This window comes from Chelonia mydas, chromosome 2 (assembly GCF_015237465.2).
Source record: "Chelonia mydas isolate rCheMyd1 chromosome 2, rCheMyd1.pri.v2, whole genome shotgun sequence".
Taxonomy (NCBI): domain Eukaryota; kingdom Metazoa; phylum Chordata; order Testudines; family Cheloniidae; genus Chelonia; species Chelonia mydas.
This window is the reverse complement of record NC_057850.1, coordinates 254,130,635-254,158,544: the sequence shown is the minus strand read 5'-3', so window position 1 is coordinate 254,158,544 and position 27,910 is coordinate 254,130,635. Positions and strand designations below refer to the sequence as shown.

The following is a 27,910-nucleotide window of genomic DNA, read 5'->3' as shown; positions in this document are numbered from 1 at the left end:
GATTTGTGTCAAGCTCCATTAGGATGAAAACTGGAGTTGAATTACGATGCCCCAAACAGCATTTTAAAATTATCTTTGGTTAAGTAAAGCTACCTTTAAATGTGCTGCATACTTTTTAAAATGTAACTTTATCAAAATATATTCTGCATTTAAACCTGATTTGATAAACAAAGGAAGTATTATCTGTAGGTAGTTAATTGAACTGATTGTTTCTGGTTACCATTTCCTTTAGATTTTAGAAACCATAGCTCTCGTCCTTTCTCACCTAGTTTTTATGCATAGCCTGGAAAGGAAAGCAAGTTTTCCTGCCTTTTTTCTTTTCTTAAATTCTGAATCCATTTCTCAACTTTCAGTGAAGTAGTCATTTAACGAACTAGTTGAATAAACTGAAATAAAGAAAATATTCTCTCTGCAGCTGTGTAAGTGGCTTCTGTTATCAAAATCTGGTTAACACTTCAACAGATGCACTTCCAGGTGCTTAGCACAGTGAATTCCACCAGTTCAGTGGTTTGACTTTCGTTAAAATTTCAGCATAAACATGTGCTGCTTGAATATTATTTAGTTAATTAATTTTGATAGATTATACTAAGTTTAGGCCTTAACATAAGTTGTCACAATTTCAAATTTAATTCTAAATAGGTTTATTTTTAAAAAGAAAAATCCGATTTAAATAACACATCTGATTTTTAAAAAAAATCATAGGTATGGATTTGCAGAAACAAAGTTTTCAGAAAGAAAAAATATTACCTCTTTTAAAAAACAAACAAACTTCCTTTTTTTCAAAAGAGGTGCCCTTTATTGTTCACCTACATAAACTGTTCACATTTTAAAACTGTTCACTCTCTTTTCAATTTAGGTAAACGGCAAGAAACAAAAAATGGACACTCAGTTATTCTCCCCGTTGTTAGGAGGGATCACAAGTACACCACCACCCCTGGAATCATCCCGGTTATATAGTAATTGGTCTGTGTGTGGAGATGATACCAACACAGCAACTTCTTTACAAGACTGCACCAAAAAAAGGTATTAAATAAGTATAATCTTATGCTGTTTGCTGTTTTCTGTAAGACTGAAAGTTTAATTGGGTAGGAGTGTTTGAGTACTGAAAGGAAGAAGTTATGGGATAACTACAGAAACTCATGGCCAATAAATTACCCGCATTGAGTAGTATTTATCAAATAACTTTGGAAATCATGGTTATACTTTTTTAATATGTGACCTAAGATTTCCTTATTAGGGAACGTAATGGGAAAGTCAAGTATCAGACAAATCTTGATCTTTGTATAATGACAAATATTTACCTTTTGAAAAAGTTTCCTTGTTACATCACGTCATTATGGCTCTTTTTGGTGACAGAGGGAGCTGTTTTCTGTACAGCAGGGGTACAGTGAATGCCAGTTTCTTCCTCTTGTTACTGAACGGTACAAATGGATGAAGGTTAGGGGACATATGTGTGTGGAACTTCTCCACCACCCGTATCATAAGCATGCATATGCCAGCTTTCTGGGATTTATAGTCTTAACCAGGGGTATGCAGAGGTCTTCCAGGGGGTACATTAACTCACCTAGATATTTGCCTAGATTTACAACAGGCTACATAAAAAGCACTAGCAAAGTCCATACAAACTAAAATTTCATACAGACAAAATTAGAAAGTAAGCAGTTTTTCAGTAATAGTATGCTGTGACACTTCTGTATTTTTATGTCTGATTTTGTAAGCAAGTAGTTTTTAAGTGAGGTGAAACTTGGGGTACACAAGACAAATCAGACTCCTGAAAGGGGTACAGTAGTCAGGAAAGGTTGAAAACCACTAGTCTAGTCTAGTCTAGTCTAGTCTCTCTCTCCCTCTGTTTACATAACTCACCAGAGATGCCTGTGCAGCCCTGAGGGCCCTCACTTACTACTTGCATCACAGATTTAGCGCTGCTAGATGATTTTGTTACATTGTAATTAAAATTTACTAGCTCAACCAGTGGTGTAGGATAGCCATTGAGCAACTTTTTATTAGTGGCAGAAGAGATCTGAAATATGGGATGTTCCAATCTCAACATGGTTTACTTGATCCACTTTCTCTCCCATCAAGGTGGGCAGCCTATATTAAGTATCAATAGACAGGAATCATGTTAGCTATTAAATTAAAGTTTTTAATGGACGCCACAGTCTGCACTCTGGTCCTGGGCTACTCTCCTAGGCCTGGGCTACTTTTCCCATCTAATCTTTCCTACCCTAGTCATTCAGTAGGCTTATGAAACTGTTGCTGCAGCTGCCTGCTGTTAGGCTAGTCTGGCCCTGTATTACCCCTTCTTTTTGTCTACTTCTATTTTCTTTCATATTCCTGTTACCCTGTTCTATTTCCTTTCCCCTTATATACTGGACATTTAAATGAGCGCACTCATGCTATCTCACATTTATCTTAGTCATCTTAAGATAAATATGTGCATCTGTTGAAATATTTAGTGTATCTTTATGGTAGCTTTAGAAATATATAGGCAGCTGTTAACAATCAGAGAAGTTATATAAATGCAGACCTCTCCCTCCCTCCCCCTGTGCTCTTTCCATCTCTATTCCCGGTGTTGTCTATGGCATGCATTCTTACTTCGGGGTTGTATTATGCTAACTACCACAGTAATTTATTGGCACTTGATACCCATGATGACATCATCTGCATTTTCAATATAAATATCTCATTTTAGTATTTGTAACTCACTACATCAGAAATAGGAAGCCTAAGAAAGAATAGGTGCTGTGATGGGTTCCCCCCGGGGTGTCACCTGGAACTGGGGTCCCACTAAGTACCCACAAGCCTAGGCTCCCTCTCACACTGTGCTGCTGTGGCAAGCTGCAGACCCACTCCCACACTTCCACCAGCATTTCACCCAGGTAGGGACACGCCCAGCTGCAGTTACACGCAGGCTCTCTAACCACCAGCTTCCCAGCCTGGGACACCAGAGCAGTACCGTCCTGCCATGGTCAAATCTGGCCAGTATATGGGTTTAATACCAGGTCCACCTCTCCCTCAATGTGAAGAGAACAATGCACACTTGTGGTAACCAAGCAGAGATTTTCCCCGAGCACTCCAGTCAAAGCTCACCGGTTTAGATTAAAACAAAAACAAGTTTAACTGCAAAAGATAGATTATAAATGCTAGCAAACAGATTAAAGCAGATTACCTAGCAAATAACTAAAAAACGCAAACTAACCTTAATATACTAAATAGATTTGATATGAATTAGCAGATTCTCACCCGGAGAAATGATACAAGCAAGCTGCAGATTCTTAAGGGGCAAGCAGCACTTGCTTTACAGCTTGGAATCCCCAGGTCTTTTATTCACAGGCTAGAAATCCCTTTAGCCTGGGTCCAGCACTTCCCCCAGTTTAGTCTTTGTTCCTCAGGTGTTTCCAAGAGTCTTCTTGTGTGGGGAGTGAAGAACTCCAGATGATGTCACTCACTGGATTAAAGGGAGAGATTAAGGAAGATAAAGGCATTGCTGAGAAGCTAAATGATTTTTTTAAAATCAGTCTTCACTGGTGAGAATATTGGGAAGAATGACAGAAATGTAGGACTGAAAGGGACCTCAATAGGTCATCTTGTCCAGTCCCCTACACTAAAGGCAGGACTACATAACAAACCATTCCTGACAGGTGTTTGTCTAACCTGTTCTTAAAAACCTCCACAACCTCTCTAGGCAATTTGTTCCAATGCTTAACCACCCTGACAGGAAGTTTTTCCTAATGTCCAACCTAAACCTCCCTTGCTGCAATTTAAGCCCATTGCTTCTTGTCCTATCCGCAGAGGTTCACAAGAACAATTTTTCACCCTCCTCCTTGTAACAACCTTTTTTTCGAAAACGGTTATGTCCCCCCTCTGTTTTCTCTTCTTCAAACTAAACCCATTTTTTTCAATCTTCCCTCATATGCATGTTTGCTAAACCTTTGCTCTTCTCTGGACTTTCTCCAATTTGTCCATATCTTTCCTGAAATGTGGCACCCAGACCTGGACACAGTACTCCAGTTGAGGCCATTATTAGCAGGGAGTAGAGTAGAAGAATTACTTCTTGTGTCTCGCTTACAACAGTTGATCACCACCCTCTTTATAACAGCCCTCAATGTTTTTGAAGACTGTTATTAGACCTTCCTGTCAGTCTTTTTTTCTTGAGACTAAACATGCCCAGTTTTTTTAACCTTTCCTCGTATATCAGGTTTTCTAAAATTCTTATTGTTTTTGTTGCTCTCCTCTGTACTCTCTCCAATTTGTCCACATCTTTCTTAAAGCGTGGTGCCCTAACCTGGAGACAGTACTCCACCTGGGGCCTCACCAATGCTGAGTAGAGTGGGACAATTACCTACTGTGTCTTTTATACTACCCCAGAATATTAACCTTTATAGCAACTGCATCATGTTGTTGTCTTATATTCAATTTCTGGTCCTTTGTAACCCCCTGATCCTTTTCAGCTGTACTACTGCATAGCCAGTGATTCCCCATTTTGTAGGTGTTATTGCTCTTTTTTTATTCTCAAGTATAGTAATTTGCACTTGTCTTTATTGGATTTCATCTTTCTGATTCCAGACCAATTCTTCAATTTGTCAGTATTTTGAATTCTAATCCTGCCCTCCAAAGTGTTAGCAATCCCTCCCATCTTGGTGGCATCTTCAGATTTTATAAGCATACTCTTCACTCTACTATCCAAGTCATTAGTGAAAATATTGAGTAGCAGCAGACCCAGGACAAAGCTCTGTAGGCACTACATACATCCCTTAGTTTGACACAGAACCATTGATTACTCTTTGAGTATGGTCTTTCAACCAGTTTTTTACCCACTTTATAGTAATTTAATCATTTCCCTAGTTTGCTTATGAGAATGTCCTGTGGGACTGTGTCAAAAGCCGTAATAAAATCAAGATATCTCACACCTATAACTTCCCCCTATCCTCTTGGCCAATAACCCTGTCAAAAATGGAAATTAGGTTAATATGGCATGATTCATTCTTGACAACTCCATGTAGGCTGTTACTTATAACCCTATTATCCTCTAGGAGCTTACAGTGGGATTGTTTAATAATTTGTTCCAGTATGTTTCCAGGTATCAAAGCTAGCTTGAGTGGTATCTAAATTAGCCACTGTTCCACAGGAGTGGAGGGCAGCAAATTTGTACATATATTTTAAAAAGGGTCTGTGGGTGACTGGAATTATAGTTCACAAAGCTTTGCATCTGTACCTGGCAAATTTATTGAAATGATCATTTAAAAGGGAAAACAAAATGTCTGAAAGATCATGATATGATAGGGTTTAACCAGCATGGTTTCTACAAAGGAAAATGTCTCATTAATGTCTTACAATTCTTTGAACATGTCAGTGAGGTAGTGGATAAAGGAGAAACAGTTGATGTTTATCTGAACTACCAAAAAAGCCTTTGACCAGGTCCCTCAATAAAAAAAACAAAGTAGTCATGGACTGAGAGGCGAAGTATTGTTACAGATCAAAATCTGAGGAGGAGCTAGGAAGCAAAGGGCTATGTCTACATTGCAAATATTACAGCTGAACCTGCGCTGCTGTGGTGTAGATACTTTCTACAGTGATGGAAAGGTTCTTTTTTTTTAAATCCACTCCCTTGAGAGGTAGTAGCTTGGTTGACAGAAGAATTTTTCCTATGACCTAGTTGGTGTCTATACTAGGGCTTAGGTCGGCTTAGTTATGTTTTTCAGGAGTGTGACTTTTTTTCAAACCTCTAAGCAACATAGCTACATTGACCTAAGTTTAGGTGTAGGCCAGGTTGAGGATTAAGTGGCCAAAAAAGAAATATTTCCCACAATGTGTAATTAAGCTGTGGAAGTCGCTACCACAGAAAGTTGTTGAGGCAAGAATTTAACAAGATTAAAAAAAGGATTGGATACTTAACACAGATATCAAGAATATCCAGAGTTATAATTAGGTTAAAAATTGGTGGAACAGACATTAAACCAATCTCGGACTATTATAGATCACAGTCAGACCTAAAGTTGGGAGTGCGGGGGCGCAGAACACAGTAGAGTTATTACATCTTGTTATATTTGGTGCTGGCCACTGTCAGAGACAAGATTCTGGATTAGATTGACTTTAGGTCTGATCCAGTATCGCAATTCCTATGTATCCTTTTGTAGTAATTTTCATGGAGCTGGTTGGAGGATGTTGGGTGTTGTTCCTCCCACTCTTCACAGGAGTGTTGCAACCCACTTCATGTCTGCTCAGTCCCCACCCACTCTTATCTCCACAGATGGCTGTTCTGGGGAAGAGGGAGGAAAAGGTGACAAGGAGGCAGATGACATCCCATCCATCCATCTTCTTTCCTTCCCATTCCCCTGTAAACATTCTAGAAACCAAAAACAATGCTTTGTGCATGAGGGCTGAGATCTGCACAAGGGGCCATGATCCTGATGCTTTAAAACATGCTAGTTACTCAAATATGTGTTTAACATCAAAGGTATGATAGAAGATAATACTTAGCTTCTCATCTGCAAGGAACATTATTGCATTAATTTTTGGTGGGTGAGGAAGCTTCCTTTTCTCCTCCTCCTATATTTATATGTTACTGCTAAAGAAATCAGAAGGTAAACTTTTGTGTGTTTTCTCTTCATTGGTGGCTTTTTCTCCTGAAGACAGGATCATATTTGTCTGTGTTTTATTTTTCAGGGCACAGATAAATCTGTCTTACTCTGGCAATGGCCCAGATATGTTTGGGTTAGTGTCGAGCATCCTAGAGGAGCCAAACAAGCCAGAACCTGTTACAGATTGGTAAGTTCTATACTGAAAACTTGCATGGTGTTGTATGTCTTACATTTTAAAGTAAGTTTTGTATATTTTACATAACAGTAGACCTTTGACAAGACAACTTATGTGTTGTCTGACATAGTACTGAGTTTTAAGATATTTAAATAAGCTATCATCAAGTTAAATGGGAAAGATCTGTTACTAGTACTTACTTGGAATAAACTAAAGTAGCAAGGCAGTCTTCTGTTCATCCTTCTACCAGCAGATGGCAACTGGAAAGAGAAATGCATGTCTTTCGTTACTTTAGTTTTATTAAGAGTAACTTTATTATTATGACTGTGGATATCTCTGAAGGTAAAGGTAGCTCATAATTCAGATCATTCTGAAATATATTTGTATTTCTAGATACTATAAAAATCTTAGGATTTTGAACTGATTGATCATTGCAGCTAAATCATTTTGAGTAAATGGCCTCCAACTGAAGAATTTTGCTGTAGCATAGGCAGCCTTTTTCACACAACTAAGACAAATGTAGAAGGTTTTATAGTGGGGGTTTTAACGATATATACACAAGGCTATTAAAAAAAAAACATTATAATACCGTTCGCATTTGTTTTAGTTGAGTGGAAAAGGCATCTTACCAAATGCTATGGCAAAATTCTTCAGTTGGAGGCCAGTTCCTCAAAATGATTTAGCAGCACTGATCAATCAATATAAAATGCTAAGATTTTTATATCTACACATACAAATACATTTCAGAATGCTTTGAATTGTTTATATATTTCCAGGATTTATGAACTGTAATATCTAAGAAAACAAAGAATACCCCCTCCCCCCCCGCCCCGAACAGTAGCCAGTCCTGCAAATCAGTATTTTTTTTTTCTTCAATAAACTTACAGGGATAACATCAGAAGCAAAACATTAGTATTGTATCTCTTCCCACATCATCCGTCTGTCTTGTCTTTTTAGACTGCAAACTATTTGGGAGGAGGGACCAGATTTATGTTCTGCAAGGTACCTAGCATACTTTTGGGTCCTGACTAAATAATACTTTTAATTATACAACTGTGATTAAGTTTGCTAGTGGGATCTATACAGATTATATTGTAGGAACATGAAAGTTAAATTTCTACCATTTTTGTTTTCCAAATGCAAAAAATATTTGTATGTAACAGAAGAAAATAATATGGCACTTTGAGTGCTATACTGATGAGATGCTTATTCAAAAGACAATGTCATAAAGTTGTGGGAATACACCAGCAAAGGAGGTACTCCCTTTTATTACTGTCATGAATTTTGGAATGTCTTTCCTTTATAAAGAGAAGCAATGATATATTGATAATGCATAGTGATAAGAGCCATAATTTTGATTGTCCCCAAGAAGAGCTCATATTTTGGGTATAGAATCGTAGAATATCAGAGTTGGAAGGGACCTCAGGAGGTCATCTAGTCCAACTCCCTGCTCAAAGCAGGACCCATACCCAATTAAATCATCCCATCCAGGACTTTGTCAAGCCTGACCTTAAAAACTTCAAAGGAAGAAGATTCCACCACCTCCCTAGGTAACCCATTCCAGTGCTTCACCACCCTCCTAGTGAAAAAGTTTTTCCTAATATCCAACCTAAACCTCCCCCTCTGCAACTTAAGACTATTACTCCTCATTCTGTCATCTGCTACCACTGAGAACAGTCTAGAGCCATCCTCTTTGGAACCCCCTTTCAGGTAGTTGAAAGCAGCTATCAAATCCCGCCTCATTCTTCTCTTCTGCAGACTAAATAATCCCAGTTCCATCAGCCTCTCCTCATAAGTCTTGTGCTCCAGCCCCCCAATCATTTTTGTTGCCCTCCTCTCAGGGCTGTCCTTAGGATTTATGGGGCCCTATGCAATATTATTAAACTGGTGCCCCTATGCCTGATGGCAGCCCAGGCTCACATGTGTATTTTAGATAAGGGTGGCCTTTTGAAGGATTTATTTAAAAAACTATATGTCTGAAGAGCCAAGCATTTAAGGCTAAAGTTGAATACTCAGATTGTGTATCTAAAAATCTATGCAAGGATTTTTTAGAGATGTGATTTTTATAATCTTCAGCAACCCACTAATGAAATATTTTTAAAGCAAATTTTAAACTTAAGGTCCTGTAGACTAACATGTTCTGAGGAAGCCCTGCCGATCAGCGCCTCCCACATCTCCTGATCAGCTGTTTTGTGGTGTGCAGGAGGCTGTGGGGGGAGGAGCGAGGGCACTGCAGGCTCAGGGGAGGGGGCGGGAAGGGGTGGAGTGGGGGCAGGGCCTGCGGCAGAGCCAGGGGTTGAGCAATGAGCACCCCCCGGCACATTGGAACATTGGCACCTGTAGCTCCTGCCCTGGAGTCGGTGCCTAGACAAGGAGCCGCATATTAACTTCTGAAGAGCCACATGTGGGCCACCCCTGTCATAGAAGATTGCTAAGAGGGGAGGCCATCAGACATTTTCAACTATTACAGCAGTCAAATCTGTATCTGACAGCTTACGAATATTGTTAAACATCGAGCAGGATGATGTGTATATTTAAAACAATGATTAGAAAACCTTATAGCAAGGATTTTAAATAAATGTTTTCTTGGTGGGGGCAAAAACATACTTTTGAACAAGGAAAATGTAATTAAAGAAATAAGAATTACTGCAGAACATGGAATCAACTTTGCGGAGATGTTGTGAGGCTTAATTTTGTTTTAGAATACTATGGAATCTTTCTATGGAAAGTGCTATATAAGTTCAAATGTCAATACAGAAACTCTTAAAGAATAAATAATTAAGTCTCTGAAGATTATGAAGGGCAAATAGTAGTGATTGAAGCACCAAAATGTGACTAGAAAAAACAATAAAAAATAGACTTTAGGAAATAATTATAGGCTGTCAACAGTCTAGTACACTAGTAGTTTTTTATTGCTGATTTCTGTGACAAAACTTCTTGAAATTATATCTTTAGCAAAGGTTTTAGTAGTAGCTTTGCATTTTGAAAAAACACTAAACTCTGAACAAAGCTATAATGTAACATAAATGTGTTTGGTCATTCTTAAAAGTGCAATTCTATTTGTTACAGGAATTCTCTGTCGAGATTGTTTCCCCCTATGTGGGCATCTGACATTGGAAACAATGGTGACTTCTCAGGTCTGTCTTCTAAGCACCCTTTACAAAGTAAAGATTTTCCAAACCTGATTGGCACACAGAGCTATTATCAAGGACACTTGCAAAAGTCATCTGATGTGGAGACTTTACACAGAGGATTTGAAGACCTTCATCTTATAGAGTCTTGGCTTTCTCCTTCTGACCCTTATACTCAGCCATCTGATGATATCTTGAACATTTACCCTGAAAATTCTGCTTTTGAAAATAATGCCGTAATTCAGCAAGAAGGATTAGCATTTCAGAATGTACAATTTAATCAGCACGTGTGCAATTACGATAAGATGAAATTAAATGGAGACAGTGAAAAGAACTGCTCTGATTTTAGTAATTTTTCTTCTCAATGCAGAATTAAAGATGGCACTGGTATTCAGAAAGAGTATTGGGAAACTGACAGAGCAAGAGGCAAACTTACGAAAAATGACAAACAAGAGCAAGCAAAGTACTCCAATGATGCTAATGGCACTTGGGGCAAAGTGTTCCAGGACAACCATTTGTTTTCTAAAAGATATGAAGATTTTACAACTTCTCATAAATCACAGCCATCTATTCACCAATCGCTCTATTTTTTCAATCAACCATTTACTAAAGAAAATAGTTTTCCTGGAGGAACAAATAGAAACCCACAGGAAACTCACTTGCAAAATGGCCATAATAGCTTCAATTTGGGAGAAACCTGTAATAACTCTGAATGTAAGAGCCATATTAATCCTAAAGAATGTTCTCGTAAACCTTCTGAATATCATTTATCTGTAAAAACTGCTCAACAAAATGGAAATTTTCATTCACCTTACCGTGGACATACGTGGCTGGATGGTAAAATCTTAAGTCCCACATCTACATCAGATATTGCATATAGGAAGCAAAACCAAGTAGTAACAAGCCCACAGTCCTCTTCTGGGGTTTCAACTATGTCCAGTGGATCTCCAACACATCAGTCTGTAACCCAGCCCTCTTATTACTCACAGTTGTCACCAGTGCCCTCTTCAAGGAAAGATGGAAGGTTACAAATATCAAATAGTGTTCCTAGTAACTTGGGCGGTTCAAATTTCTTTGCAGAAAATCAGAAACAAATTAAACCTATTGGACATTCCCAGCATGATTCATTGACTAATAAAGGCCAGTATCGTAAAATACCCGTTAATTTGTCACACAACTGGTTAACACAGCAGAATTCTGCAAGTGATGAGTCTGAAAAGTATCATAGGTTTCGCAAAAAGCAAAACCAAGATAACTGTAATAAAGATGAAAGAAGAGGTAGAAGGAATTGGATACCCCATCCTGGGTATGCAGGGCAAAATCAGCAACAGTTCAACATGTTCCGAAAGAAGCAAGAACAGAATGGTGGCAACGTGTCAGATTTCATCAATCCTTCTTTTCTTCCTTCTTTCCCATTAATGTCTGATTTTAAGCAAAATCCCAATTTTACTCCATTTAATCCCCATCCTTTTCCATCAGCAAATAATTTTGCTTTTCCTCCATCACCATTTCCATTCTCGGAACTTGTTGATCTTTTTCACTATGATGATTTTAACCATTTGAATCCCTTCATTAACGACCTATTTTGTGGGGAATTAAGTGCGCCATACTTTGCCTTTCCAACTCCTTTTAACAAGTATAGGCCTCCAAGAAATCGCAGTGGACCTGCTAATGAGCTTCATATTCGACTGGAGGAGTGTTATGAACAGTGGAGAGCTCTGGAGAAGGAGAGGAAAAAGGTAATAATATATACCATGATAGACTTGTATGTAGGATGGTGATTATAAAGGAACAGCTAGGTAGAGTAGAAATTCCTGCATCTTACTGGTAAAAAGGAGCCAGTCTTGCTGCCTTTTTGAAATATTGTGACTTTAATTCCACTCTAAATATTTTGAGCCCCATCTACAACCATCTATTTTGAGTATACAAAATTGTAAGAAGATACCAAACAGTGTGAATGTCGTACAATTGTGCGTGAGACTGAGGTTCACCTTTCATTTTTCAGCGGCACAGGAGTTAGGACTGCTTATTCAGCAGTAATTTTCTTGAACTAAATTACACCTGACACCAGTGGTTGCTTAACCAAGTACCCTCTTTGGCCAAAGGTCTTATATTATCTGGTGGCATGGATCCTATTCTTCGGTTCATGTTGTTCAGTGCAAGTTTGGTAGCCAATAGTTACCACTATCCATGGATCGTGGAAGAGGCCGCTGATGTGACTTGTACAGCTAAAGCCTGAATGGTTGATAAAGCAGGGCCTTTATTAGTCCAGCTATTTTTGGATAGTACTCAGTTCAGCATGAACTGAGGGAGGGCCAAGAGGATGGTTGTTTATATCTGACTTCAAATATAAGAGACATGTCACTCTAAAACATATTATTTTGGCTTTGTCCCATCTTTATCTGCCCGGTATTGGGCTTTGCTTAGGCCTGTAGTCATAGGTGAGTTTCATGTCCATGTGGATGACTTTTCAGGGCTGATATCTTCTCAAAACCAATATGTTAAACCTGGGATTATCCTTGGGGGTTTCAAACACAACCACTGCAGCAATTGAGGACATCTTATGTACTTGCTAGTAGTTCCTGGATTTGACCATCTGAGAGCCCTTAACAAAATGTTGTCAGTAGGCAGTTGGGAATTCACATCTCTAATTTGGTGTGACAAAGCTACAGTTTAACCTTCCAAGGACTGTGCAAGATCCTTCTATTTACTTGTATCTGTACCCAAGACTGGTTAACATTGTAAAGGTAATTTTGTTTGTTGATTACAAATGTTGATTCTAGATTTATGCTTTAAAGTAGTACTTGGAATTTTTGGAAGTACCCTTATATTTACAGCCAGTTGTTGGCAATTTAAAGTTTAATCATGACTTCTTATAGTTTTAAATGCCTCCAGAGACTTAAACAGCAGACACATCTCATCCATCCATGTAGTAGTGAAAAAATAGAAAAGCTTAGGCTATAGGATGAAACTCCGTTCTAAATATTTTAAAGGTATGTGTTTTCTCTTCAGACTGAAGCTGATCTTGCAAGAAACTTTCCAGGAAAGCGGGTATCTAGCTCAAATAACACTCCTGTTTCTCGACTTCCTGCTAACCCTTCACGAGTGGATCGTTTGATTGTGGACCAGTTACGAGAACAGGCCAGAGTAAGCATACTTACAGCATGGAATCTTCTGCAGGGATTAGTAACATCAGGTTATATGTTTGTGGGTTTATTATATTTTGTGTAGGATTTTAAAAAATTAATTGTTTTTGGTGTTTGAAATATATTCGTTAGGTGCTCACCTTAATAGGAAAAATGGAAAGGCTTCGCGGTACTCCTGTCCATGGGAATATATCCAAAGCTCTGGAACATCATTTAGAAGCCATTCATGTTACACAAGCGAGGCGGAAAGATGAGATTGTCAATGCTGCCAATCCACAGAGACAAGGAGCACCTCGCTATAATAATGAAAAAGGTAAATACTTTTGATTGCTTTGTAGTTCTAAAAATTTGGTTTTTTTTCCAATTTGTATTCAGTTCAATTTGTAACACATTTTAAATGTTGTTTTAATGGTAACAAGTAGACTTACTCCCTTAAACAGAAACTTTCTCTATATGTGTGCCTTTGACTTTAAAAGAGAAAAATCCCCCTCACTTGTATCAGGTAATTTCTGCATAGACTTTATTCTGTTTTGTGTTGTTGATTTTTAGACCCCTTCTTGTCACAAGATATTTTCTTGGTTTAAAAAAAAAAAAGCCCTCTTTATTATATTAAATAATCAGATTTTGTTAAAGACTCTGGATGAATTCCTACTTGTTTCAATGCATGCTGCTATTTAACAGGCAGGGGATATGAGAGTTATCGCTGTAAAAAGGTAGCCTATGACTGGGAATTGATACCAAACAAAAATATCTGCCAAGTAAGCAATTCACCATCCTTAATTAGGTTGTACTCATTTTAACAAATTGAGCTTCGTCATTAATAGTGATTGAGAGTGGGCTTTCATCCTTCTTAGCTTACACAGTGAAAATTTCCTTGGTCTTACACTGCTTATTAATTGATGTTTTGTTTGTCACAAAACCACTACAAATTTGGCCTGATTGGCAGCTTCTGCCGAGGTATAGCAAGCAAGACTGTTTGATGACAGGAGTCAAGTGCACTGGTGAATCAAAACCAGTCCTCTTTTGTTGGGAGCCCAACTATCCAATTTGGAGGCACCAAAAAAAAAAAGAAAAAGAAAAGTTGGGTTTCTTTGTTTTTGCTTTGTTTAAAAAAAAAAAGAAAAAAGGAAGAGGAGGGAGGAGGATAACTCTTTGTGTAAGATAGAAGCCCAGGATCCTAAGGTAAGCATATTGTGGGCTAGTACTTCCCTGCTAGCAGTGAAAAGAACAGGCTTTACCCCCAGATCTTGGTGTTGAAGAGTTCGAGTTCACCGCCAAGAACAGAAGTTGTATTCGGCAGTTAATTGAAAGTAAGTAAATTCCACATGGAAAAGGCCGTATGTCCAGACTCCAAAAGTGGAATCCACAGTCTCAGCTGAAAAATAAGACCATCCTGATCCTGTGGACTTTTTCCTCTTAAAGATGTCAGACAGACTGGAAAAGCTGTAATAAAAAAAAATCCACATTTGAGCGAGTAGACAGATTCTTGTAGACTTCCACTGCAGTTGCATGTTTGGAGGAACTTATCCCAAACAAGGACAAAAGAATTGTTTTTTTTAATGACAAATATCTCTGGCAGTTTTATTCATGCTAGCCCCAATCACATTTCTAGCCAGACCCTTCGTGGGTAGTGCACGAGTTAAAAGGCAGCTTTGGCTTCATCCGTGGGTTATATTTTTCAAGCAAGCAGTTGCTACTTTCGTAGTGGTGATTGTGATCTGTGTAACCCAGACAAGAATGGCGGAGAATTTCAAGTAGGACAAAGTCATTGTCTACCTCCACACATGTTCTCCAGAAAGACCATACATACTATAAATCTTGTATCTCCTTTCAACCGGTCCAGATGCAACAAGAAAGACCGCTCATCCTATACAGGCAAACTGAAGATTAGATCTTACAAGGAGACAAGACAAGAGTTAGTCTTTCAAGGTGTTTTCTCCTTTGTGATTTCTTGAATCGTTATGATTATCCACAAGGAATAAGTATCTTACACAGAGCAGTATATCGTGATTGATCATGTTAAATGTTGCAGAGAGAGCCAGGATAAAGGTGGAAGGCTGCCCTCCATCCATCTACATCAAGAGAACATCCATCTGTGCCAGTAATACAATTTTTGCTCCATGTTCTTGGGTAAATCCAGATTGCTTAGGGGCCGATATCTTGGTTTGAGATCAATGAGACTGAAAGTGATTTATTGCTAGCTTGCTGGGAACCCTAAAGATTTCATAGTGGATACTAGCCAATTCAAGTGCATCCAGGGTGTATTTCTTAAGTGTTGGTCAGTCTGGTCTATGACTGAAGGATGAAGGGTGGACTTACTCACTGAGTGAGGCATTGGCTATCTCTGTCAGGTGAAGCTCCAGTTTACTTTTTTAAAACCAAGCAGGAAGGGTAGGTATAGGACAGGGGTCGGCAACCTTTCAGAAGTGGTGTGCCAAGTTGTCATTTATTCACTCTAAGGTTTCACGTGCCAGTAATACATTTTAACATTTTTAGAAGGTCTTTCTCTGTAAGTCTATATTATGTAACTAAACTATTGTTGTATGTAAAGTAAACAAGGTTTTTAAAATGTTTAAGAAACTTCATTTAAAATTAAATTAAAATGCAGATCTTACCAGTTTAGTGCAGTGGTTCTTAACCTGGGGTGCACGCACCCTGAGGGTGCAGGATGCCCTTTCTGGGGGTGCGAGACATGCAAGATTTTTTTAGAAGGTAAATCATCGAAAACACAAATTAAGTGCAGGCACATAAGTACAACTACTTTGTTTCATCAAACCTATGTATTTATTAACATTATACATTTTTAACGATTTCTGTAATATACAGACAGAGTTTTTAAGTTTTCAAGTTTTTAAGCTAATTGTAGTGTAACTTTTGATAAGGGGTGAGAGAACATATTTTAAGAACTCCAGACCATCAGCAGGCTGAGCGGGGATGGGTGTAGTGTATTAAATTGCTCCCCATAGGAATGTGCTACTTACAGTGTACCGCTTACGGCTGCCAGTCCTGATGCTCTGAGCGGCATGGTAAGGGGACAGAGAACAGGGGTGATTGGATAGGCGTGGGCGTCCCAAGGGGCCTGTCAGGGGTCGGGGCTGTGGATAGGGGTTGGGGCAGTCAGGGAGCAGGGGGGCTTGGATGGGGGGGGGTGGGATCCCGGAGGGGGTGGTCAGGAGACAAGCAGCAGGGGGATTGGATGGGTGGAGGGTTCTGAGGGGGATAGTCAGGGGGCAGGAGGTCCCAGGAGGGGGGGGGGACAAGGAGCAGGGGCGGTGTTGGATGGGTCAGAGGTTATGAGGGGGGCAGTCGGGGGAGGGAAGTGGGCCGGCTGTTTGGGGGGGCACAGCCTTCTCTACCCAGTGTAGTGTATTACATTTCTCTCCATAGGAATGTGCTGCTGACGGTGTACTATTTACGGATGCCAGTCCTGGTGCTCCGCAAGTAGCACATGCCTACGGGGAGAAATTTAACACACTGCACCGGCGGACAGAGCCCCAGACCGAGGGCGGGCTGAGACGTTCAGCCCACCACTGGTCTGGGGTTCCGTCCGCCAGCTCCTGCCAGCCGGGGTCCCAGCCACCGGCCCCGCTCAGCCCGCTGCCGGCCTGGGGTTCTGTTCACTCAGGCTGGCAGCAGGCTGAGCAGGGGCGGCGGCCGGGACCCCGGCTGGCAGCAGCGTGCCAGTAAAAATCGGCTCGTGTTCCGCCTTTGGCATGCGTGCCGCCGGTTGCCGACCCCTGGTATAGGACTTGCAGGTTTGGGATTAAATCTCCTGTAGGGTGTTCAATAATTCCTTTGTTGTGAATGGGCTGAACTCAGTGAATGATAACATGTAAGTTGTCACACTATCTTGAAGGAAAGGAAATTTTTAGTACAAAGTTCTTTTTTTCTTTTTTTCCCCCCTGCTTTGTATGTCAGCACCATTTGTCACCAACAGCCCATGTTCTGGAGTCTGAATTTATCTCATAACTTCGGTGCATTGGAAAGCCTAGAATATAACTAAAGAAATATTGGAAATGTGGTTCTTTAATAACAGGGTGCAATCTTTCCCACAGTTTCTTGGAATTACATTACTATAATAAAAGGAGTACTTGTAGCACCTTAGAGACTAACAAATTTATTTGAGCGTAAGCTTTCATGAGCTACAGCTCACTTCGTCAGATGCATTCAGTGGAGCTTATGGCAGATGCATCCGATGAAGTGAGCTGTAGCTTACGAAAGCTTATGCTCAAATAAATTTGTTAGTCTCTAAGGTGCCACAAGTCCTCCTTTTCTTTTTGCGAATACAGACTAACACGGCTGCTACTCTGAAACCTGTCATTACTATAATACAAAGTGTTGGCTGAATTCAAGAGATTTTTGTCTAATCAATAGATGTCATGGTGGTTTATTAGTTCTGTTGTGATGTGGTTGCATGTTCTTGTCTTTGTAGATGTTCTTGCTCTGGCAGCTGCCATTAAAGAGTTAGCTGTTTCCACACGCAAGGCTCGTACTGCTTTATGGTGTGCACTGCAGATGACTCTACCAAAAACCTCCTTAAGCACTCCAGTGAAACAGGAGGAGGTCGAAAGGGCATTGCAAGAGCTTTGTCCAGGAAACACAAGCACACAAGAAAAAAATAGTGCAGATCCTGAAGACCAGGGAAGCAAAAAAGAGAAACGTGAGGAACCCATACAGATTTCTGAATAACTGTGCAGAAAAAAAAAAAGGAAGAAAGTGAATTGCATTGTGCTATGGAGAACTTTTTTTGCTAGGTTATCAGAAAAAATGAGGATAACTCAACTGATCAGTGCTGCAATTTTATTACTGTGATTCTGGTGTTGACAAATATTTCTTGTAATAGTGTTATTGCAGTTTTAATATTGCTGGTCTTGCAGTGTCTTCTATGTAAGATAAAGATTTTATTAATAAGGGGAACTGGGCAATAGCTGATCATTTTCTTGACCACTTAGCCAAAGCTATGTATCAGCTGTGACCCAAGCCATGATCTGAGAAACCAGTGAGTGGCTAAGCTAATTTTGATTCTTTTCTTCATTTGTTAGTTTTAAAATTTAGCATTCTTTAGAAATGTCATTTTTAAACGGTATTCCATAATTATTGGGGGTTTTGCACCATTATGTATTCTTTTAAGTGCCAGAATGATTGCTAAAAAATGTAATTGTTTGTACTGTCACTCAACACTGAATAGTCCACACTTCTGCTTTGCTATTGTGACAGGGTGTCAAATCTTTCAGGTAATTGCCAAGAGTCTGACTGGAATAATCAGAGTTTAACGTTAGTTACATGACCTGCTTGTTCTGCCAATTAAAAGTTTCCAGCTGGACTAATCTAAACCAAAAGTTCCCATAGTATAATCCTTGTGGCAAAATTTTTACATAATAAATAAATGAAGAACTAATTTAAGGAATTTTTAGAGTTGCAGTATATTGCATTAAAATACAGTTGGCAGTTAACATAAAATTGTTACTCAGACTTAGAAATTAGATTTACTGATGCCTAATGGTTAAAAACAGTAAGTATGCACTTAATGAAAAATTACATGGTTAATAATATGTTTATGGTATTTTAATTTTCAGAAACATTCCATATTTATTTTAATGTTTTGATTAAATGTTTATTTAAAATTCTATTTTAATAATATACAGTTGGGTCTTTTGCCAAACCTTCCTAATAATCAGATTTAATGATTTACTCAGGAACTATGTATATTATATATATAAATACACACAGTATATAGGGGTTTTTTGAGGGGTAGGGATGTTTGCAAGATATTTACACAAAGCTAACTATACTAGGTTACCAAAGCTGTTTAATTGATTTGTTTTAGCATGAGAAGATTTCATATGTTTAATTGCTATTTACTAGTCTTCATTCTGGGGCTTAGACAATCAGAAGTGTTACGTATCAATGTGAATGTACAGAGTAAGAATTAGAAAAGGATGAATAATTCATATTCATATGAGTATTTTAATGCTTTATCAATCGTGTCTTAATGTTAGATTGTCTTTCAAAATGTACTAATTACCAAGTGTGTTCTTAGGTGTTAGTATATTGATGAATGGCTTTGGAGAGCAGTTCTTGTTTTAAAAAATAATTATGTTGAGGACAGGAGAAAAAGTGCAAAGACTTAAAATGAAGATTTATCTGTGTTTCATGATGTTATGATATTGAATTTGACACTTTCTTGATAAATATATAATTCTGTTTGCATATACATGTACTTGCTAAATATTCCAAACAGTCTGTAATTTTGGACCTGTGAATGTTTCTAGAACATCTGTAGTCTTATAGTTCTATTAGTACCAATATAGTACCAGTGGTCGTACCATTGTTAATGATAATGAGGTGATGAGTGCATCATTTTGTAGAACAGGAAGTCACTAAAGCCTCATTTTGATCCACTGATTAAACAAAAGAATCATTAGAAGGCAGAATCTTATTAAAAGTATGCTCCACGTTTTCTAAAGAAAACTTAATCCATTTCAGTGGATATTTTTAAGCCTTAGTCTAAAACTAAAAATTGGTACTGAAGAGAATTATTTCAGTGCTGTCTGTGTGTGTGTGTGTGCGCGTGTGTGTGCGTGTGCAAAATCTGTTTGCACTAATATCTGAAGGTCAAATGTGTTTTTGTGAAGCTATAGTTAGTGGTTTGAAACATTTTCAGAGTTTACAGTATTTGAGTTGTTGGAATTTAAGTTACGATTTCTGTTTCCTGTTAACATAGTATTTGAAAGTCTTGATTTGCGTTTCTATTTACAGAATAATTTGTAGTCTTGCAGGATTGTTTTGTAGTATTGAATGTATTGGGCATATTAGGTCCTTATTGTATTGTTTGTATGTAAGTTATTGTGCAGGAATGTGATCTTAATCAGTTCATAATATAGTTAATGTGCCTTTAAAAGTCTTATTTTTCAAAAACGGTAAGTAACTGTGTATGCTCACTTTAGCTTTCTGTTGCAATTTAATAATACATTTAAAGGGGTCAAATGTAGCTGCATTTGACTATAGCTAACGTAGCATATGGTATTAGTGTTTTTCTTGCATAATATTTCATTGTCCAGTTATGGACTCTTTAACATGTGTAAGGCACCATAGCTGTTGAGCGTTGCCACAAGTCAAGTGTATTCATAACAGAGTTTAGTTGTGTTGCCCACAAATGCAACATGTGCACATTTAATTCTTTTTGACTTGACCGGCCTGTATTCTTCTTAAAATGTGAACTATCTGATGGTCCTCTTAGTATGGAAATTTTTCTGCCCATTTCTTGAAATACTTAAACAATTAACATCATTGACATGTAAAAACAAAAATTCTTTCAAGACGCTTCCGTTCTGTTTTTGGTTTGCTACACATTCTTCTATATTTCAGGGGGGAAATACTGTCTTCTGGAAGTTTACCAGTGTAAGTTTGGGATTACAATAGTTCTGTGCAGTCATATAGTGTTCCTAATTGACTACTGTTTGACTTGATAATGAAAAGCAGTTTCCATACATATTCCATTCAGAGCTTCAGGTGAATAAATATCATTTCCTTTCTGGTTTGTTAGAGCCTAACCCTAGTCTCATGTTATTGACTTCAGGGGAAGCAGACCTGGGTTATTAGTTAGCAGTCTGGATTAAAGTGGATAGCGGTGTGTGAGTTTTTCAGTTTGTGGAGCAATCAAACAGTATACGGTGAATTTTTCTGTTTGAAAAGTTTTCACCCCATCCTGTCCTTTTTTCTTCTAATTGGCTCACACATTTCAGGTGTGCGGTTAAGTGTGGGGATGAGGGTGCTGAGTGTGCACTGCGGCTAGTCCACAATACTAGTCAGCTCAGTTCCAAGAGTGCAGAATGTTTAAGAATTCTTGTTCAGATCATGTTAGTTAAAATACAATTGTATTTATTTTATTAGAATAGGGCTGAAACTTTAAGATCCTAAATTGATAACACAATACAGTATAGACTTAAAAATCACCAGCTAACATCCCTTTTATGGGTTATTCCCCTGATAGTGGACTAGAAGCTTGTGGTTGTTTCCTATTTCCACTTTTTTGTTCCCCCCACAGAAAGTGTATGGCCTGCTGCAAAATGAGTACTGTTCCACCAATATGTTTAGCACCTGTGCCTTTGCCTCTCCTCCTCTACATCCCCAGAGTCCCTATGATAGTAAAGCTATTGTGATAGAACTGGTGTAAGTTAACACTAATGAGATCAGTATTAATTTGTCAGCATTAAGGGAAGTGAGATTGTCCGGGAATGTGGCTGTTCTGTATGGTGCCATGTCCCAACAGAGGGGATCTCCAGGATCAAGAAGTCTTTACAACAAACCAGGTGCTTTCTACAGGGCCTCATCTTCTGCCTTTTGCTCTCCTCCATTTGTGGAAACAGTGATGGTTACTTTTTTTTAAATGAAGTAAAATTCATTTGTGCTCAATGTCCCTGATAGTGAAGGGCATTTAGCACATAACTAACGTTCGGGTTTTTTCATCTCAGTTCTCCTCGGCCTGAAACCATAGCTTTCAACACTATTCAATGTGACATTCTCGGAACACATCCTTTTGTGAAGTCACAGCTACTGGTTCTCACTGAACTAAGGAGATGGCCTATAGGAAGTTGGATGTGTTTGGGTTTTTTTAATTGCTATACAGTATTACTATGAATAAAATGTAAAACCCTTTAGAATTATTTTTAAAAGATAATATAAAACACAATGCCATTTTCTGACCTGCTCTGAAAGCTGGTTTCATTTTCTGTCTGTGCTCTGTGCAGCTTTATGTCAAAATGATGGATTCTGAGGCAATCCAAAAGATGACTGGTGTGTTTTTTTGTAGGGTCTGAGAAGTGAGCTTTAAATTAATTCTCCTTTCCGTTCAGGACATTTGAGTAGAATTGGCTTTTGTAAAATGTGCAGGTCTCCGCTAATTTGTGAAAACTTGAGTTCAGGATTCTTTTTCAACTCTGCAAGAGTTGACCTCAACTGAAAAAGAGAGCAGGAACACCACACACTGGTATATTAGGCTGATATGATGGAGGAGCTAACTTTCAAATGTGTCTTTAAATGTAAATGCATTTGAAATTAAGGCTACACAGAAATTGTTCACGATCCTGCTTCCATTGAAGTCAATAGTTTTGCCAGATACTGACTTCAGTTGGGTTTACTGTTTTACTGACCTAAGTCTTTACTATTTAAGTTTTTGTATATGCAGGCTTTGCAGTTCATGTTGAACATTAGGTACCAAGAAACTCCAGAAACATATGTTTTTCCTAACTTTATTGTAAGGTTTTTAAACATAGTAACATCTTGGAGTTAGGAGGAATAGTCTGCTTTCATTTAAAGCTGAGGAATGTACCTACTGTAAGATGCTTTGGCTGAGTTAAATCAATAGGCTTTTGAGAAATTTGCACCTTGTTTTATCCTGATTTGCCTGGATAGAAATACAGCCTTAACCGTGTTAAGATCTTGATTTGTTTCTTGTGCAGTTTTATCTGTCTCAATCACCAGCACTTTTCTGTTTTGTGGAAATGTATAAATAATTATAAAAGGAAAAACTGTGTATCTATGAAGTTACTTTTTTATGATAAATTGTTTTACAATTTGCTTTTAAAAAGCACTTTCTTTTTCTTTAGTTTTTTACTTTTTAATAGTGCAACCAAATCTGTCAATTTTATAGCGTGGTGACTCATTTTTCTTTCTTAGCAATACTACAATTAAAGGTGCAAAAAAATAAGGTGCATTATAATGTATTTATTTAGCCTTTGTTGTTAGAAGTTGAAAATGTATGGAATAAAGTAGTTTTGAGCAACTTTTTTAGAATTGGGGAAGTGAAACTATAATTCCTCTGCTTCTTATTTGCCAGATAAGCTTTAAAAAGGAAATTGTTTGCATATACTATATGAAAGCTAACTAATGAGAGCAAGGATAGACCAGTGTCAACTTTAAAAAAATCAATTCCAGATAAAGGTTGCTTTACATTTTTTACTGTACAAAATAAAACTGGTCTAAAACTTGTGTATGCACAGTAATAACTTAATGAACCTAGGGTTTTTTTCCCCCACAAAATTAGGCTATTTCCAATATATATGGGGAAAATAAGTTTACTTTTATTTTTATGACATATACAAAGACTAATAGTGTCTATATTTTAATATACTGTTTAGTGTCTGAAGTATATCTTTTACATGTATGTTGGTCAATCTCATTTAATTAAAAACAAATTTTACACTGTTAGTGAAATATTACTGAAGAAAGCTATTGTGAGTTAATCCATTTAGTAGACCCAACAGAAATAAGTGGAAGTATACATTTAACTAAAAGAAGCAAGATGTCAATTGTTAATACTTAATGATTAGTCAATTTAGGCTTATTTCAGTGTTTCTGTAAAATAACTGGATATTTAATGAACGTTGCAAAAATATCACTTCTACCTCTTGTGTAACACTTAACTTTAAAAAAGGTTATTTATACTACACAGATTTCTGTTGGGACATACTTTGCTATTTTAGAAAGTTGATACACCTTAACTAGTGAATTTGGTGTGCATTTTTTGTTTTCGGTTAGACAGCTCTCTTATGTGGAATACCAGGGAGCCTTGCGGCTAGATTGTGTTCACTTGTGTAATGTAACCTACCATGATGTGTACACTTAAATATGGTTTATATTAAGAAAAAGGTACAACAGTAGAAAGAGATGCTAAGGTTTGTATTACATGTATGAAAGTCACAGATTTATGAGAATCCTGTAATAAATCATGGCCAGTGTAATTTTCTAGCATTTTTTTTATGTATGTGATTGTTTCCTTATTTAAATAATCAGTTGTGTTGTATGTATGTGGCTAATAAATAGTTACAACTATTGTTTTATTCAGTTCAACTCATGTTACTTATCAGCTGCTGTTCTATATGCGAGGTGTTTCTTGTTTGTTTGGGGTTTTTTTTGTAATTCACTGAAAAGACCTGTTGTATGTTCTGGGTAACACTTACAGTTATAAAAATAATTAAACTATTTCGTATTTTAAATCACTGATTGTATTATTTCAGTAAATGTATGTGTGGTGGTGGGAACACCAGATGTCAATGGGTAATACTTGTTTTACATGGGTCAGTGTTAACGAGCAATATCCATTATTCCAGTTTCCAGGTGTGAGATCACATGTATGAGGTGCAGAATCTTTCTAAACATCAAAACTTAAATGAATTAATAAACTAATAATTGATAATACATAAAAGGAGAAGGGGTTAGTAAATAACCTAAGTAACTTTCACCTCTTTTTTCACCTCTCTTTTCCCCCTGCGCGAGTGAGATTACTGCAAGGGAATTCAATCTTGTTGGATAAGTTGATGTACAATTTAGCTGTAATTATTTCACAAAGCATCACAAATCAATTTCTGTTATGTTAGCACTTAGAAGCCCCAGTCCTGATCAGACCATTGGGCTAAGTTCTTTGCAAACACAAGAAGACCTAGATAGGCCCTTCACCGAAGAGCTGACAACCTAAGACCCTGATCCTGCTGTGAGATATGTGCAGGTGGACCCCTGGGCCCACACAGAGCCCCACACAGTTGGTGGAGCTCTGCATAGACCCAGGTGTGTTTCTGTGCATTTTGGAGGTTCAGGCCTAAGATGACAATCGGTATTCAAAGGGTAGGGGGAGGATATAGGCAAAATATGTAGAATGTTCTAGATCTATTAAATTACATGTTCCTGTTTCATTTTACTTCACACTGTGATCCTTTCTACTTTTATTTTGTATACAATATATAAAAGCTTATTTTGTATAGCTTGTGTGACATGTTTTGAGAAAAGAAAAGGAGTACTTGTGGCACCTTAGAGACTAACAAATTTATTTGAGCATAAGCTTTCGTGAGCTACAGCTCACTTCATCGGATGCATTCAGTGGAAAATACAGCGGGGAGATTTATATACATAGAGAACATGAAACAGTGGGTGTTATGATACACACTGTAACAAGAGTGATCAGGTAAGGTGAGCTATTACCAGCGGGGGGGACGACATTTTGTAGTGATAATCAAAGTGGGCCATTTCCAGCAGTTGACAAGAACGTCTGAGGAACAGTGGGGGGTGTGAGGGGGGAATAAACAAGGGGAAATAGTTTTACTTTATGTAATGACCCATCCGCTCCCAGTCTCTATTCAAGCCTAAGTTAATTGTATTCAGTTTGCAAATTAATTCCAATTCAGCAGTCTCTCGTTGGAGTCTGTTTTTGAAGTTTTTTTGTCGAAGAATTGCAACTTTTAGGTCTGTAATCGAGTGACCAAAGAGATTGAAGTGTTCTCCAACTGGTTTTTGAATGTTATAATTCTTGACGTCTGATTTGTGTCCATTTATTCTTTTACGTAGAGACTGTCAGGTTTGACCAATGTACATGGCAGAGGGGCATTGTTGGCACATGATGGCATATATCACATTGGTAGATGTGCAGGTGAACGAGCCTCTGATTGTGTGGCTGATGTGATTAGGCCCTATGATGGTGTCCCCTGAATAGATATGTGGACACAGTTGGCAACGGGCTTTGTTGCAAGGATAGTTCCTGGGTTAGTGGTTCTGTTGTGTGGTTGCTGGTGAGTATTTGCTTCAGGTTGGGGGGCTGTCTGTAAGCAAGGACTGGCCTGTCTCCCAAGATCTGTGAGGGTGATGGGTCGTCCTTCAGGATAGGTTGTAGATCCTTGATGATGCGTTGGAGAGGTTTTATTTGGGGGCTGAAGGTGATGGCTAGTGGCGTTCTGTTATTTTCTTTCTTGGGCCTGTCCTGTAGTAGGTGACTTCTGGGTACTCTTCTGGCTCTGTCAATCTGTTTCTTCACTTCAGCAGGTGGGTATTGTAGTTGTAAGAATGCTTGATAGAGATCTTATAGGTGTTTGTCTCTGTCTGAGGAGTTGGAGCAAATGCGGTTGTAGAGCTTGGCTGTAGACAATGGATTGTGTGGTGTAGTCTGGATGAAAGCTGGAGGCATGTAGGTAGGAATAGCAGTCAGTAGGCTTATGGTATAGGGTGGTGTTTATGTGACCATCGCTTATTAGCACCGTAGTGTCCAGGAAGTTGATCTCTTGTGTGGACTGGTCCAGGCTGAGGTTGATGGTGGCATGGAAATTGTTGAAATCATGGTGGAATTCCTCAAGGGCATCTTTTCCTTGGGTCCAGATGATGAAGATGTCATCAATGTAGCGCAAGTAGAGTAGGGGTGTTAGGGGATGAGAGCTGAGGAAGCGTTCTAAGTCAGCCATAAAAATGTTGGCATACTGTGGGGCCATGCGGGTACCCATAGCAGTGCCGCTGATTTGAAGGTATACATTGTCTCCAAATGTGAAATAGTTATGGGTGAGGACAAAGTCACAAAGTTCAGCCACCAGGTTTGCCGTGACATTATTGGGGATACTGTTGCTGACAGCTTCTAGTCCATCTTTGTGTGGAATGTTAGTGTAGAGGGCTTCTACATCCATAGTGGTCAGGATGGTGTTTTCAGGAAGATCACCGATGGATTGTAGTTTCCTCAGGAAGTCAGTGGTGTCTTGAAGATAGCTGGGAGTGCCGGTAGCGTAGGGCCTGAGGAGGGAGTCTACATAGCCAGACAATCCTGCAGTCAGGGTGCCAATGCCTGAGATGATGGGGCGTCCCGGATTTCCAGTTTTATGGATCTTGGGTAGCAGATAGAGGATACCCCAGGTCAGGGTTCCAGGGGTGTGTCTGCGCGGATTTGTTCTTGTGCTTTTTCAGGGAGTTTCTTGAGCGAATGGTGTAGTTTCTTTTGGTAACCCTCAGTGGGATCGGAGGGTAATGGCTTGTAGAAAGTGGTGTTGGAGAGCTGCCTGGCAGCCTCTTTTTCATATTCCAACCTATTCATGATGACGACAGCATCTCCTTTGTCAGCCTTTTTGATTATGATGTCAGAGTTGTTTCTGAGCTGTGGATGGCATTGTGTTCTGCATCCGATGAAGTGAGCTGTAGCTCACGAAAGCTCATGCTCAAATAAATTTGTTAGTCTCTACGGTGCCACAAGTCCTCCTTTTCTTTTTGCGAATACAGACTAACACGGCTGCTACTCTGAAACCTGTCAGTATGTTTTGAGAGTATATTATCAGTCACAAATCCAAACAATGTAAAATCAATGGAAGAATTCAGACTGTTTTTTCTCATGGAATATAGTGCCAAATTACCTCAATCCTCACCTGAAAAAAGATTTTAGGGTCAGGAATTAAAACTTCCACATGATCTCCTTTCTGGTAACTAAAATAAAATCTTTAATTCAATCTAATCCCTTTCTATCCCCTGAAGTGGAAGATTTTGTCAACTCCCCTTACGTATGAAAAATTAAACATGTGCTTTGTGACCAGGTGGTTCCCCACTCCGTTCCAAACAGTGCATGCAAGCTGTAGGATGTCAACATCTATCCCTTCCTATGGTGTGGTTTTATTTCCTAGGCAACTGAAAATGATCTTCAAAGTCAAGCATAAGCATGACCACTTCATGACTACTTTCTCTTCAAGGACTGTTCAGCCTAGATCCCAGGTCCTCCTCTCCCAGAGAGACACTCTCACTTCCCTTATATCCATAGGAGTCTACAAGCCACCTGCAACAGTGCATCAACAAAATGATGTTTTGTATCAGGATCACTGCCTGACTGTTAAAGTGACTTAAAAATTAGAGTCCATGATCTTTGGCCTCCATCATCCCCTCCCTGGATCCTGGAGACTGGTATGCCACCCTCAACTTAAAGGACACGTACTTCCAAATTTCTATCTTCCGTGGCCACAGAAGATTCCTATGTTTCATGGTGGGAAAACACCATTACCAGTTTGCAGTGCTCCCGTTTGGCCTATCAACAGCGCCAAGAGTGTTCACAAAATGTATGGCAGTGGTTGCAGCCTACCTCAGACGTCT

The 27,910-nt window shown here is 38.7% G+C and overlaps 1 protein-coding gene across 10 annotated transcripts in view; it reads left to right on the top strand.

Annotated features, from left to right (window-relative positions):
* LOC102939338 (meiosis-specific coiled-coil domain-containing protein MEIOC) overlaps nucleotides 1-24,030 on the top strand; it is a 41,379-nt gene extending 17,349 nt beyond the window's left edge. For 8 of the 10 annotated variants that reach the window (XM_037891232.1, XM_037891233.1, XM_037891231.2 and 5 more), the window contains exons 3-8: nucleotides 857-1,023; nucleotides 6,667-6,768; nucleotides 9,826-11,626; nucleotides 12,900-13,034; nucleotides 13,166-13,346; nucleotides 17,466-24,030. In XM_037891232.1, coding sequence (XP_037747160.1) covers nucleotides 857-1,023; nucleotides 6,667-6,768; nucleotides 9,826-11,626; nucleotides 12,900-13,034; nucleotides 13,166-13,346; nucleotides 17,466-17,722 — 2,643 coding nt within the window. In that variant the 3' untranslated portion in view covers nucleotides 17,723-24,030. Of the gene's footprint in view, nucleotides 1-856; nucleotides 1,024-6,250; nucleotides 6,458-6,664; nucleotides 6,769-9,825; nucleotides 11,627-12,899; nucleotides 13,035-13,165; nucleotides 13,347-17,465 lie in introns of those variants that run through there. The other 2 variants (XM_037891236.1, XM_043541680.1) reach the window with 2 other exon arrangements.
* Nucleotides 24,031-27,910: the final 3,880 nt, after the last annotated feature.